The 14,895-nt window shown below is 41.6% G+C and overlaps 1 protein-coding gene across 1 annotated transcript in view; it reads left to right on the top strand.

Annotated features, from left to right (window-relative positions):
• The first annotated feature begins 2,180 nt into the window (after positions 1-2,180).
• The window catches only part of LOC122753185 (synaptotagmin binding cytoplasmic RNA interacting protein), a 31,315-nt gene continuing 18,600 nt past the window's right edge, over positions 2,181-14,895 (top strand). The window contains 10 exon segments of the mRNA XM_044000367.1: positions 2,181-2,267; positions 4,672-4,803; positions 4,806-4,833; positions 5,467-5,576; positions 5,578-5,589; positions 5,752-5,793; positions 5,795-5,863; positions 8,579-8,647; positions 8,649-8,693; positions 8,782-8,958. Of these exon segments, the coding sequence (XP_043856302.1) occupies positions 4,684-4,803; positions 4,806-4,833; positions 5,467-5,576; positions 5,578-5,589; positions 5,752-5,793; positions 5,795-5,863; positions 8,579-8,647; positions 8,649-8,693; positions 8,782-8,958 (672 nt within the window). The 5' untranslated portion in view covers positions 2,181-2,267; positions 4,672-4,683.

Raw genomic sequence — 14,895 nt, 5'->3', positions numbered from 1 at the left:
GTAGAATGGGTGCGGATTTGGAGTTGGGGCCCGTGGGTTTTGAAATATGAATTCTGCTACTTGTTACTACTTTAGTGGCCTTTGGGAAATTGACCACCTTTCTGGGTCTTTTTTCATCTGTAAAATGAAGGTATTGGACTTATAGGAGTGGGGGTTTACAGGTCATCTAGTTAAACTCTTTTTTAGGATGAAGAAAGTAAGGCCTAGAGAAGTTGTGGCTTTCCAAAGGCCATAGAGACAAGGGCAAAGCATGGATTCTAAACCCATGTCCTTAAACTCTATAATCCTTCCCAAAGGTCCCTTCCAGCTATAAGTCCTATGGTATCTCAGGGAGTCCCTTCCTTCCCGATATTGTTTTGACTGAATTTTTCTCGTTCAATTTATTGAGATGGCCTTTCAAAGACAAAAATTTTTTAGCAAGAAATCCTAAAAAAAATAATGTAAAGATGCTGATCTTTTCTGAGGTTTTTGTATCTAGGGAATAGGAAGGTGGGTGGGGGAGAATAGAGAATAAGCATTTATATAGTGCCAACTATGTGTTGGGAACCATGCTTTATAAATATCTGATTTGAACTGATTTAATATCTCTGCAGCAAATAACTCAATTCCTCCATTATTTAAACTATAGTCCTGGTTATCTTAAAGGATAGGATAAACCAGGATTTGACAATTGTTCCCCAAACCCAATAAATTCCTATATTGCTAATGTACTAAATTTTCTCAATTTATATTTCTCAAGAACTCTTAGGAAATAGTTTTATTACTTTGAAATAGCCCTTAAGAGTACACTAGCACTTGGCTCTTTTATTTTTTGCAGGGCAGTGAAGGTTAAGTGACTTGCCCAGGGTCACAAGCTAGTAATGTCAAATGTCTGAGGCAGGATTTGAACTCAGGTCCTCCTGAATCTAGGGCCAGTGCTTTATCCCACTGTGCCACCTAGCTGCCCCCTATCCTGCAATTTTAGAGAGCTGCCTGTTGTGAGATAAGGTTAAATGACTTGACCAGGGTCACACAGGGACATCGATTTTGTGAGGCCAACCTCTCTATTCACTAAATTAGACTGCTCTATTTGGACTTCCTTGGTGTGATTACCAGACATGGACAGTTGTTAGTAGTTGAGTTTTGGCTAATGGAAATGACTTTTAAGTTATTTTAGAGTAAAAACTCTATTCCTACTCATGGTACTTAGCTAGGGAGTATATGGAAAGGTGCTAAACCTGTTGGCTAAGTATTCATGTACATGCTCAGTAAAACATTTAATATTTTGGTGCGATCATGTTATTTTCAGACTGTTATATAACTAATGATCATTTTTTAAATGGACATATAGAACCCTTTCCTCCTAAACGATGAACTCGATGGTGACCACAAAAAAATGTTGTTTTGTTTTTGTTTTTTTCCCGGGAAGTCAATTTAATATACTTTTGTTTGAAACCAAGACTCACTCTTTAAAAAGCTGGATGTTTCAACCCTGGGACAATGGGTATCTTTTACTCGGGGGGTAGCTTTCTAGGGAAGACGACCTTAACAAGGCAGCAAAATAAAAGGTGTCTTTGTCTAGAATCCTTTGTAGCCAGTAAAGGGTTACATGCCATTTCAAATGATAATAACTAGGCAGCCAAAAGTTTTCGGAAAGAAGTGGTTTTCTTCCAAGTTGCTCAGACCCGTGCGGGAATTTGCTTCGAGTTGTGCAGACAGTATCCCACGAGGACGATCTGGAGGGTTTCCAAGCGGGGCAGAAATCGAAACGATTGCACAACCCTTCGCCGCGAGGGGAGGGTTTCGCTTCCAAATCGGGCCTTTTTCCCCAAGGAGGGACGGCGGGGAGAGCGAGCGGGCGCGGGGACTGCTTGCTTGCAAGTGTCCGCATGCAGGACGACCTTCCCAGCCTGCACCCACTCGCTCCCTAAAGCAAAGGCAAGCCTCGAGCGCCGCCACCCCGGAGCCCGAGGGGTTGGGCGCGCGTGGGCACCCGAGGTTACTCCCGCCTTCCGTGTCGGTGCGCGTCCCGATCGGCAGTTCAGAGCATGGGGCAGTCCCCCCCTCCCCCGTTGTACTCCCGCGGTCCCGGCCCCGCCGCGTGTCTCCCATTTTCGCCGCCTCCCTCGCTTGTCCCCTCCCCCCCCGCAGTCCCATTGTCTCCCTCGCCTCGCCCCGCCCCGGGGGACACGTGCGCCGGCAGCTTCCCGAGTGAGCCGAGGGAGAGCGAACGGGCGGCGGCGGCGGCGGCGGAGGCGCTGGCGGTTGGGGCTCCGCGCTCACGGCCGGTGGGTGTTCTAGGGGAAGGACAGCGTTCCGAGGGTGACCCCCCCCCCCCCGCCCTCTCCCTCCTCCCGCTGCTCCCAGACTGGGGGATGAGGGGGTCTGCGTGGGTGGGAGATTACTGGCGGTGGCATGTGTGCTGGAGTGGGGGTGGGGTAGGGAGATGTCTGTCTCCTGACAATGGAGAACGAGGTGGGACACGCCCGGCCGGCCCGCCCCCACCCAGCCTAGCCAGGAGGCTGGGGGGTGGGGGGGAGAGGAGGAGGGAGCCGAGAGGGGAAGGGGCGGGACTCGCATTCCACTAGCTCTGCCCCCTTCGTGCCCGCTCGAGGCGGAATGCGGCGGGGATCTTGAGCACCGGCCCCCCATCCTAGTGGAGGGGGGGGGCAGAGGAAGTGTGGCTGGGGCGGGGGCGGAGCTTCGCGGAGCGCGCGACCCCGCCGTAGTCGTCCGCCGTCTCACGTCAGCGCGCGAGAGAGAAGAGAGGGGCAGCAACCCTCACGGGGAGGAAAGGGGGCTAGTGGGGGGACAGGGAGGAAAAGAAGGCAAAAGAGGAGGTCAGGTCGTTTCGTGGAGTCTGAGAGCTCGGGCGGTAGTATTGATTGGAGAGGGTGAGAGAGTCTAGCTGGGTGGGAAAGGCAGAGGAGGGAGCTAGGGATGGTGGGGAGGGGGGGGGGAGGAGGAAGGCAGGGGTTGTGTGTGAGAGGGGAAAGCGGCCGTGCGAGGGAGGGGGGGGGTCACGCGGAAGCGCGCGCGCACCGGGAGCGCGCTCGGAGGCGAGTGGAACTGGATCGGGTTTGCTGCCAGCGGCGTGAGCTTCGGCCGCCATTTTACAACAGCTCCACTCGCGCCGGACACAGGGAGCAGCGAGCACGCGAGTCCCGCAACCCGATCCCCTCGGACAGGATTTACCCGCGGCAGCCCAACGGGGAGGTAACGACCACGGGGCCCTGCCGGGCTGGGAGGGGAAACATTGAGCTCCAAGGCGCGGCGACATGGTGGGGGGGGGGAGAGGGAAGGAAGGAGAGGGCGGCGCGGGGAGGGAGAAACCGGCTTTCTGGAAAATGGATTCCAAGGGGGAGAGAAGCACGTTGGCTGCTGGTGCTGCCTAGGACTAGGCCTCGGCCCTTGGCGCCGCCTCCGCTTCTTCTCTTCGCCCATGTGCTACTGTTGCCCGGGCTTTGTCTGCAGCGCCGGAGGGAGGAGGCGCCTGCCTCGGTGCTAGCAAGTGCCCCGTGCCGACTGCGGGCGGCAGCGGTGCCCGAGTTGGTTGCTGTCGTGGCTGGTGCTGTGGGTCTGGTTCGTGCTGGGGGAGGGGGGCGCTGGGCCCGCAGGCAGGCCGGGTGGCCGAGCTGTAGGCGGTTCGGGCTCGGGGAGTAGTCTGCGGGGCAGGTGGGGGGAGCTGGGCCGCCCGGGGAATTCCCTCACTGCCGGCTCCTGCTCCCGCCGCTCTGCCCCGTTGCGGGAGGGGGTTGCCCCAGAGCTGCAGAGTCATTGCACCGGTCGAGGGTGTGGGGGAGTTGTATACGTGCTGTGGGTCACGTATTTGAGGGGCCGGAGCGCTGCGAGCTTGAGAACGGGACGAGAGATAGTGCCGAGCCGCCCCGGGGAGAGCCATGTGTCCACGGCGGAGATGGTGGTGCTTGGTGGAGGGGGGAGGGGAAGCGTGGGGAGGAGAGGGAGAAGGCCGTGGCCTGGAGTCGTCTCCTGCCGCCGTGGGGGGGTGGGGGGGGGCGGCGAGGTTGGTGCTACCTTGGGGGCTATCTTGGTTGTGAAGGGTGCTGTTGGAATCTGGTGTGGCCTTTGCCAATGTGGCCTTGGGGCTCCGTGTAGAGACGTTGGAGGAAGTTGTAGGACATTTGAAGGCGCGGAGCACGTGTTTCTAATGGGCTCCTGCGGCCGTGGTGGTAGAGCCTCTCCGATCTGGGTGAGGAGCTGGGGGGATGGGTGCGGGCCTGGGGAGTTGGGGGGGCTGTTATCTGAGCGCTTTGTTCCTTTTGCTTGTTACCGATTCAAAGCGGCAGGCGGGAAAAAGTGTGCAGTTTGGAGCTTTACTCTAGAGGTGGAAGACTTTATCTCAGCGTCTTTATCTTTTGCCACTTCTCCACACATCTTTTACTTGAGCAACTGAGCAGCGCAGCTGCAGGTGGCATGCCTGCCAGTGTTTGTAAGATACTCTTTTCTAGTTAATGTGTTAGGTGAGTTCAGGGGTGGTGCTCCGAGTAAAACAGTGATTTTATTTTTCTGCCCCATAACTCAAGTCAGTTGTCAGGCACTAGTGTCTTTCACAGTAGTTGCTGTCTGGCTATTGTAATAAGTGATAGACAGAGGACAGACTGAGACTCCACTATTGTCATCTATGTCCCTTTCTGAGAATGTAGGTTAATTTTGCCTATTGCATTTGAACAGATCTCTGGAAACATGGCTACTGAACATGTTAATGGGAATGGTACTGAAGAGCCCATGGATACTTCTTCTGCAGTTACCCATTCTGAGCATTTCCAGACATTGCTTGATGCTGGTTTACCACAGAAAGTTGCTGGACAAAACTAGATGAAATTTACGTTGCAGGTAAGACACAACTTGCAAAATCATATATGAAATTTATCTATTGGACTTCTGGAATTAAACTAAAAGAGCAACTTTTTGTGGTTTCCAATTAGTATGGGGACTGCAGTTTTGATTTTGATAATTTTTCTATTTTGAACTTGAAATTAGGCCTGAGGCTAAATGCCCTTAAAGTTATAGAGGGGAGGGTATAGACCAGGTAGGCCGGCTGGCTGGGGGGTCCAGTTAGAGCTTGTATAAAACAATAGCAACAGCTGTTACTGGTGGGGAGCAGGTGATGTTTTTGGTGATGTTTTCCAACTAGGGTGCTTTCTTGTTAAGTAATTTTGAGTAGCTTTAGATTTGCTTAATGTATTTGGTGATGGTCCTTGTTTTTTATATAGCAATTGGATTGAGTTGAGTTTCAATTGGAATATCTCTTGCATAGATTGATTTTTAGTTTTTATAAGGCCAGGATCAATACTGTAGCAATATTGAGGTTTTGAGACTAGACTTACCCATGAAGCATGTTATTTTAAGGGAGATTGTTATTGGATGAAGTTTTATGTAAAATAATCAAAATTTCCCCTTAAAATATCCTGGAAAAAAATATGCATTATAAGGTAATTACTATTAGAAACATTTTTCTCTTCCTAGGTTTAGTTGCACACAGTGATCTAGATGAAAGAGCTATTGAAGCTTTAAACAAGAATTTAATGAAAGACGGAGCATTAGCAGTACTTCAACAGTTTAAAGACAGTGATCTCTTCACATGTTCAGGTAATGTTGACAAATTTATACTACTGCTTGCTACCTTTGTGAATGACAAAACAAGTTTGAATTCTCTTGTGGAATTTTTATAATGAAACTGAATAGAGCAGTTTCTAATTAAACTTGACTGGGAGTAGTAGTTTTTAAGTTTTGTTTTGTTTTTTTTACCAGACAAAAAGTGCCTTTTTATGTGGAGTCATGAAGACATATAGGCCAGAGAGAAAAACAGGGGACCAAAGTGGCCGATTCTAGCAAAGGACCAGATGAGGCAAAAATTAAGTGTGTGTGCCTTTAAATTTTTTTCCCTGACAAATGAGTTAAGGAAAGTTGATAGGATAATTGTGAATTTTTCTTTAAATGGCTTAGGTCATGGTTGGGAAAACTTCCTTAGCCTTTCTACATATGGAGTGTTTAATTTGAATGTCAAGGGCAAATTTGTAAGAAATATTTATGAATAATACTTTTTACCCTCTGATGCTTGGGTTGTAAATTACATACTTATTTCCATAGTCTTTTTTGTATTCTTGTTAACTACTTGAAAATTCCTGACTTGATAAGAATATGTAAACTTACAATTTCTAGAATGCAATTAAGATTTGACCAGTTGGTTATTTTACAACAAATGAGGAAGGGGGAAAGGACTAACCCCCATAGACTGTAGGAAAGTATATGCCTGATGTGCATGGATTCTCTCCTTGATGCTCTGATGTCTTATATGTTTAAGCAGGTGTTTAGAATCTTCCCCCTCCCCCTTTTCCTTAGCCTAGACAATGTAATAATGAAGGTATTTGGAAGCACATCCCTTTTACCCCCAAGTCCATCCACTTTAGCTATAAAGTGATCCATTATTTTGGAACCTAAGAACAGATTTAAAATCTTTTACATCACAGATTTAAGAATTACTGATAGGGGGCTGACAAAAATAGGAGGGAAAAAAAGGAATTAGGGCATGTAGGTAATAGGAGAGGTTAGATGTAGGCTTGAGAGAATGGATATAGGATATTGTTGGAAATGGGAGAGGAGGTGATATTTAGCCAGATACCAAAGGCGATCTCTGAAATACTGTAACATTATTAGTCCTTGAAGTTTATTGACTTAAAATAGACATATGTAAGTGAATCTATTTTTAGAAAAGTCTCAATATACTTTTGTATTGGTATGTTTATAAACTGTCAAACCATGGCTTTGAATTGTGCGACTTAATGTATGTAATTCAAGCTATAAAAAATGATTTTCTCTAAATTTACAATGAAATTGTGATGTTACTAAACCCATATTTCCTAATCAGTTGTGTATAGGGCCATATCTTGAAAATTTAGTGTTTCCTTCTTGGAATATGCTAGGTTTTAATAGTCCATTGAATTCCTCTGAAGGAAAGGAAATGGAGAATATGTTGTTTTGACATAGTATTTGATTATAATTAGAGGTCTTTCCCGAAAGCACCTATAATAGTTTGATCCATAAAAGTTGGTGTAAAGTTTTTATCTGTACTGATCAACAGTTTTTCTTCAAGGAGGGAAATAAAAGCATCTTTGAATTTCTTGATTTCTGTGATAGTGTCTCAAAATCTGATGAATTCAAAACTACTTCAGTATTATGCATTCTAGGCTAGGAAGAAACTTCGGATGCAAGGTGAACCATGCACACAAATGATTTGCCCTTTTTTCTGCATCTCATTAAAGTTCCATGTTACTTTTTAAGTTTTACAGAATATATCTTAGGTAGTAATTGCACAGTTATTTGAGCAATTTCCATGAAGAGAAATAACACCAAAAACAATCCTCACTATAAAGAATAAAGCTACAGATAATAATTATAGACCTAAACCTTTGGTCTTGAGATATTTAAACTTTGGAAACTAAGGAACTAAGTATATTGGAACAAATGTGTGTTTTGACTAAATCTTATGAATAAAGTTAATGAATGTTTTTGTGTATTAAAAACCTCTAAATCATTGGATAGTATTATGAACTAATTTTAAATAGAAGAAAAGAAATGACTTTTTCATGTCTTCTGGATAGTGTTTGCTTGTTACTTAGAGAAGCTTTCTAATATTTTTAGGATTGGAAAATTGATGTCTTAGGTAATTTCACAGTTTACACTGGTCACATAAGTAATACCTAAAATAATGTATCAAGTACACTTTCCAGAATGCTATTTTAGACCTATTCTAGAAAGTGTTTGAAGTTGTTGAAAATACTGTAAATTTGGGTAAATTTATAGTAACTCAAGCTTTTCTGTGCAGTGTGTATTTCAATGCTTTAAAACTTGGATCAGTGATATATTTCAAAATCGTTCGAAAAGTATTGAGATTATATTTTATGGAAGGAAACCCGGGAAGTGCCAGTATGGTAGGATATAACCAGTAGTCATAATAGTTCTTGCTTGTTGCCGGTTATCATGAAGATTGGGACTGAGAGATAAATTAATCTATCCCTTCTAGGCAGGATGAAACTGTTCTAAACAGGTGGATGCTTCGTATATTTTTGGACTTAATTCTAGGCAAAAACGAGACCAAGCCCAGGATCAGAGAGATCTCTAAGATGTTCCAACTTTTTCATTCAGTATCTTTTCCAAGCAATTTGCTTGATGTGCTAATTGAAGTAAATAGAATTAATAGTTAAAACCACCTGTTTTAATTTTATGGGCTCCATGTCTTTAGTATAAGGTTATATAGTTTGGTGTGGTAGAATATTAGGTCTGGAGTTAGAGGACCTGCTTAGGTATAAATCCTGCTTGGGCTACTTAATGCCCGTTTTACAAATCACTTAATCTGTTCTCTTTCCTCATCTGCAAAATGATGGGTTATATGGACTAGATGATCCCTGAAGATCTCTTCCAGCTTTAAATATGTGATCCTATGAAATAAAGATCAGGTAATTAAAAAAGATTTATGATGCTGTTTATAGTGATAGGCATCTAATTGGGGTTAATGTTACCCTGTGAAAACAAAATTTAAGCAAATTCAGGATTTAAAATTAAGTTGAATTTTTTTAAGGCACTCTTGGAAAGGACAAGCTACACACTTGATGTGACCACCGGACAGAGGAAGTATGGAGGACCCCCTCCCAGATTCAGTATATTCAGGACAACAGCCCTCTGTGGGCACAGAGGTAAAGAGAAACCTTTTGTGTTTTAAGAACCATAGAACTGATTCATAAAGTATATTTGTAAATTCTTACTGCATATGTATGTTTATAGATATTTGTGGGAAAGATTCCAAGAGATCTATTTGAAGATGAACTTGTTCCACTATTTGAAAAAGCTGGACCTATTTGGGATTTGCGCTTAATGATGGATCCCCTGACTGGTCTAAATAGAGGATATGCTTTTGTAACTTTCTGTACAAAAGAAGCAGCTCAGGAGGCTGTTAAACTGGTAAGTTTTTTCCTACTACCTAAGATATGTAACCATCAAATTTGATTTTAAAAATACGTTTAACAAATTATGAACTAAATCATATTTCATGAAGCTTTAGTCAGTATTCTGTATTTTTTCCTGTGTTCATAAGCAGTATGCACAAGTGCGAGCGTGCGCACACACACACGTGCTGGAATTTGGAATCAGAGGGCCTGGGTTGTAATTTTGGTTCTATTAACTTGTGCTTTGAGGAAGTTCTCAACCTTCCTAAGACTCAAGTTTCCTCATTTATAAAATAAAATGCGTTTGAATAAATGACCTATCTCTAAGGTCCTTTGGAGTTTTAATGTAATGATTATAGAATTTCCTATCTCTGTATTTGGATGGGAGATATAAGATAAGGCAAAATTCCTGAGAGCCTGTATTTGACCGTGTTTTAAATTTAGAGCATTGTAAAGGCTGGAGAATCAATTAGGAAATAGCTTCATTAGATAGAGTTCTGACAGATACTTTGCCATGAACCCTCACATGATCTGCTTCTGACCAAATTACATTTGCCACTGATGTGATCTTGTTAAAAATAAACTAAAAAAAAAGTTAAGCAAAAAAATAGTTAAACCAATAATCAGTGGCAAATTGATTAAAAATACCTGTATGATTTAGACATGTCTGGAAAAGGGTGTTATTCCATTTGGTAATCATTTTCATCTTTTATAACAATTGTGTTGGTTGTTGACAGAATTAATTATGGCCAATAACCACAGAAAATTATTATCTTTGGCTTTAAATGTATTTAAATGTGTTATTTACCCTGTTTTGAGGGTCATTTGAAGTATACTTCTTCCCCATAACATATTTTTCTCCCTTATGGTTAGGAGTACCAGCTAATTTTAATATTTATCCAAGTAAAATGTAATGTAAAAGGTAAAATTTGCCTTTCCTCCATATTCAGAGACAAATATAAAGTAATTTGGATTCTCTGCTGAGCCACTGTTTTCTTCTATTTGAAAATTTTATGACTCACAAAATTAAGATATTTTATAATCAAACAGCAGATTTATAAGGAATATTTTTGTAGAAAGCATTTGACATTGTAGTCCCCTTTTCCTTTTTTAAAAGGCTATGTTTGCACATTTTTCTATTCCTCTTTTGATACCTCCTTCCTAAGTAATCATACTAATGCTTCCAGCTTCAGAGACATTGGATAAAGCTTTCTAGTGAGCCTTTCATCGGTATTCTTGATCTGCCTTTTGCTTTCCATGTAGTTCAAATAAAGTCAGAGAATTATTAGAATTGAAAGAAACCCTAGACACTATCTCACAAAATCACCCTTAATTAACAGATGAATTGATGATACTTGCTTTTGTAGCATTAAAAGCGTAAGCTTACTGTTAAGAAATTGGGTAATTGGGGCAGCTAGGTGGCTCAGTGGATAGAGCACCTACCTTGGATTCAGGAGGACCTGAGTTCAAATTTGGCCTCAGACACTTGACACTTACTAGCTGTGTGACCCTGGGCAGGTCACTTAACCCCAATTGCCTCACCCCCCCCCCCCAAAAAGGAAAAGAAATTGGGTAATCCATAATATTAGATAGCCATTTTGATACATAAAAGTGTTTGGAAATTTTATCTAGAAGAGAGACTATCAGTCTGGTTTTATTAAAGTTTTTATTTTGTTGAGTTTGTAAAATGTCTGGTTACTTAGTTGTGAATATTTTTATTTCAGGTCTAAACATTTTTGGAGGGATCAGATCAGTCATGCAAACTGGTATTGGCAGAGTGTTTTGCCCTTGATACTAGAATATCCTAATGATAGGTTAACTATAGTTAGAGAAGATTTTCAGAAACAGTAAAATCGACATCCTGACTGTTTTCTAATAACAATAGAAAATGGTCTTTCTTTAGGTAATTTGTTAAGGTCTCTCAAACCTCATTCATAGTATGTCAGTACATCAGTAAGTGGATTGGTTTCTTTGTCAGTACATAAGTAGATGTGATTGTATGTGTAAAGTCCTTCGATCTATGCAGACATCAAGTCATCTATATCTAGAGATTTGCCTTTAGATTTGTTGGGGGGTGGTGTTGGGGCAGTGGGGTTTAAATGACTTGCCCAGGGTCACACAGCTAGTGTCAAGCATTTGAAGCAGGATTTGAACTCGGGTCCTCCTGAATCCACTTTGCCACCTAGCTGCTCCTGCCTTTAGATTTAAAGAGGTTATGTGATTTGTCTATGGCTGCTCAACTAGTAAGCATCAGAAACAGGATCCCCATGCCTTTCTTTCTCTTGGTGTAATTAATTTCTCTCTCTTTTTTTGGTAGAGCAATGAGGGTTAAGTAACTTGTCCAGGTTCACACAGCTAGTAAGTGTCAAGTGTCTGAGTACAGATTTGAACTTGGGTCCTCCTGAATCCAGGGCCAATGGTTTGTCCACTGCGCCACCTAGCTGCCCTCTGGTGTAATTAGTGTTTTAAACTAGTTGTGAGAGCCTAACTATTTTTTTGTTCAACGTCCCTGTGGTTAATCTCCAAGACCTAGCCTGGAAAATCTTTTTTCTTAAGTCATACTCCTGTTCATTTTGCTGCTTGTATTTATACCTTGTTTGTAAGATTAATTCACAACCCTCAAAACTTGAAGCAGTATTGGCAGGAGAGTAGCATCTTCTCCTTTAAGGAGATCCTTGTTTCTACGGAGTGGCTAGCACTATAGCATAAAATGGCCATAGGTAGCAATATATGCTTGGTAGGGAATGGATCCAGAAATAGCTTTTGTTTCTGTTCCGAATACATCCCTGGGGAGCATGTTGGAGCTGTTTGGGTCAGGACCATGGTGAGAGGAGGAATCAGGCAGAAAGTCTACTTTGCAGCATCAAGGTGGGGGGGGGGGTGGGGTAGACCAAGACCCACGAGGAAGGAAAAATGTACTGATCTGTTCTGCTTATCATTCTTTCACTGTGTGGACTATTTAGATGAACTATTTTGTGTAATGTTCATTAATAAGGATGGAATTAACTGCCTATATAAAGAAAGAAATAAATATGTACTATCTTTATTCTTCAGACATGTTGTCTGTCTCCTAGGCAACTTTCTTTGAGAAATAATGAAATTCTTTTTTTTTCCTTAGGACTAAAACTATGTAATACAGGTTGGATTTGAGGGTTTGATTCTAAGCACATTCAACCCTGAATATTTTCTGGGAGATTTGTCTACTTTGTTATTTATATGTTATCTTGTGATGGGGGGAAATAAGAAAATAGTAGCAGCATATTTTTTTCTCTTCTTTTTTTTTTTTTAAGTGAGACAGTTGGGGTTAAGTGACTTGCACAGGGTCACACAGCTAGTGTTAAGTGTCTGAGGCCGGATTTGAACTCAGGTACTCCCTGACTCAGGGCTGGTACTCTATCCACTGCACCATCTAGCTGCCCCCCAGCAGCATATTTTTTTGTAATAAATTTCTGTAATTTCAAGTGTTAGGAAAAATTCTCTTCAGGAAATGTAGTGGTTGATTTACAAATTGGTTGGTGTATGTAATGAGCTCTTTTTCTGTTTTTTATATAGGGCTACAAGAATATAAGGGATTTTTATTTCTAACCTATTATTCAGCAGGTGTTTTATTAAGACACAGAGAAAATATAAAATATGCTAAAGAATGGCAACTGTTGGATACTCTTAAGATTTGTGTGTTGTTTTTTTTTAACATAGATTATACTTCAGTGACTTCTGGTAGAAGCAGCAATTCAGTATACAGGGCATTTTGCTAGGGAGTTAGAGGATTAACTAAGCCCTTGCCCTCATGGAGAATAGTACACTTAGACAATGCATAAATACGAAAGCTTGATAATAGTTTAGTGCAGTAGTGTAAGATATCATCATAGGGCAGTACCTCATTTTTGATTTCCTGATTTTTTTTTTTAAAGTGAGGAAATTTGGGTGTAAGTGACTTGCCAGGGTCACACAGCTAGTAAGTGTAAGTGTTTGAGTCCAGATTTGACTTGGGTACTTCTGACTCCAGGGCGTGGTGCTCTATCCACTGTGCCATCTAGCTGCCCCTAGGGCAGTACTCATTTAACTGAAATCATAGACAAGTGCTGTAGATCTCAGAGGAGAGAAATTATTTTGGTCACCCTGGCTATAACTCCCAAGAGAATATTGTTTGCCCTTCATTCTCGAAGAAGGACCATGACATCAGGGTGATGTCATGACTTGCAGTGAATTGGATTTAAGTGTGGCAGGGCTGTGCAGAGTCACCAGCCTCACTACTTCAGAGCCATCTGGGTCCAGTGGTGAGATAAACATCAGGATGACTGGAAATGGCCCGGGATGTTTAAGGTAATTGGGGTTAAGTGACTTGCCCAGATTCACACAGTTTATAAGTATAAAGTGTCTGAGATCACATTTGAACTCAGGTCCTCCTGACTCCTGGGCCAGTGCTCTACTACCCCACCTAGCTGCCAAAATAGTTTATTTCAGTAGGCATTGAAGGGAGGAAAAAAAAAAAAAGTCTACATAAGTGAGTTGTGGGCCAAGAATGATTCGGATTAAGTCCTATAGTGACTTCAACAAGGAGATCCTTAAGGTCTTATGGCTAATGGCCAACATTTTAACTTATATTTAACACAAAATTCCATAATAATAAGTCATTTCCATGGATATTTTATGTAACTTGACTTATAAATTAAAGAATAGTTTATTTACACCATTCAATGAGTTCATATTTACTGAGTGCCTTTTACGTGCAAAGGCCAGAACAGGAAGAAGTAAAAGATTTGACTTGGTTTCTATCCTTAGAGAATTTTATCTAGTTGTAATTATAATTCTTTTATACTGTTTGTTAATGTAAAACAAAACAAAACAAACCCACTGCTTTACAATATGTGAAATTGGTAGACTCAGAGGTATAAATGACTTGACTATGGTTATGGTAATCAGAACAAGAATTGAAAGAGGGTCATCAGAGGCCATCTAGTTCAAATCCATCATTTTGCAGATGAATAATTGAGGTCCAATGAATTAGTTTAATACTTAGCCATGGTCATATGATTAGAACCCAGGTCCTCTGACTTTTGAACCAGCGCTTTTTTCTATGTACTATTATGTCAAGATCACAAATCTAAAGCTGGAGGAGTATCAACAAGGCAGCTAGTAGAGAACCCTCTTTTACAGTATTAGTAGCACTCACCTCTCTGACACAGTGGATCTAAGAATTCTGGTAAACCATTTGGAACATTTCTGATAATCAGGATCCTTTCCTAATTGTACTTCTCTCATCACTATGTACTAATTTATCACTTATTTTTTTTCAAGTTACAAAATTTACCATGAGTTCTGTTAAGTAAATGCTGAAGGAGTTCACATTAAGCTTTGGTTAGCTACCATTTCATTTTAACAGTATGGTAATTATTTTGGAGGACCTTGAATTTCTAACTGAAGTGTTTGAATTTCTGATAATAGGAAGTTGTGAGATATATTTTGTGAGGCAGGAATGTCGTGAAAATATGTATTTTCCTGAGACATATTTTGAATGTTGTATCCTGGAATTGAGTGGGAAGGACTATATATTATATAATACTATATTACATAGTATATATTTTACATATGTATACTATATATTATATATTAATTTCGGTTAGGAGGCATTGCAAGACAAAGGATCCAGAAAAGGCTTGTGGCAGTGGCTGTGAAAAGGGGACAATGTTGGAAAATAGTACAAAAGAATATGCTAGATTTGGTAGCTATAGTGGATATGAGGAAGCAAAGAACATGTTTTGAGGCTAGTGACTCTGGGGAACAAACAGCTGTCACTAGGAAGATAGCTGTAGTAGTAGCCATACCAAAGTAGGTGTGTTGTCCATTTTTGTCCTTGTTCATGTTGCCTGGGGAATGGAAAGGTTAAAGTTTAAGCAAGTTGGATGTGACAGCCTTATTATTTCTGTGCTTTGAGGGATACTTTTTTAATATT

The sequence above is a fragment of the Dromiciops gliroides genome, chromosome 4 (genome assembly GCF_019393635.1).
Source record: "Dromiciops gliroides isolate mDroGli1 chromosome 4, mDroGli1.pri, whole genome shotgun sequence".
NCBI classification, from domain to species: domain Eukaryota; kingdom Metazoa; phylum Chordata; class Mammalia; order Microbiotheria; family Microbiotheriidae; genus Dromiciops; species Dromiciops gliroides.
The sequence above is the reverse complement of the archived record's forward strand: the minus strand, read 5'-3'. Positions and strand labels throughout refer to the sequence as shown.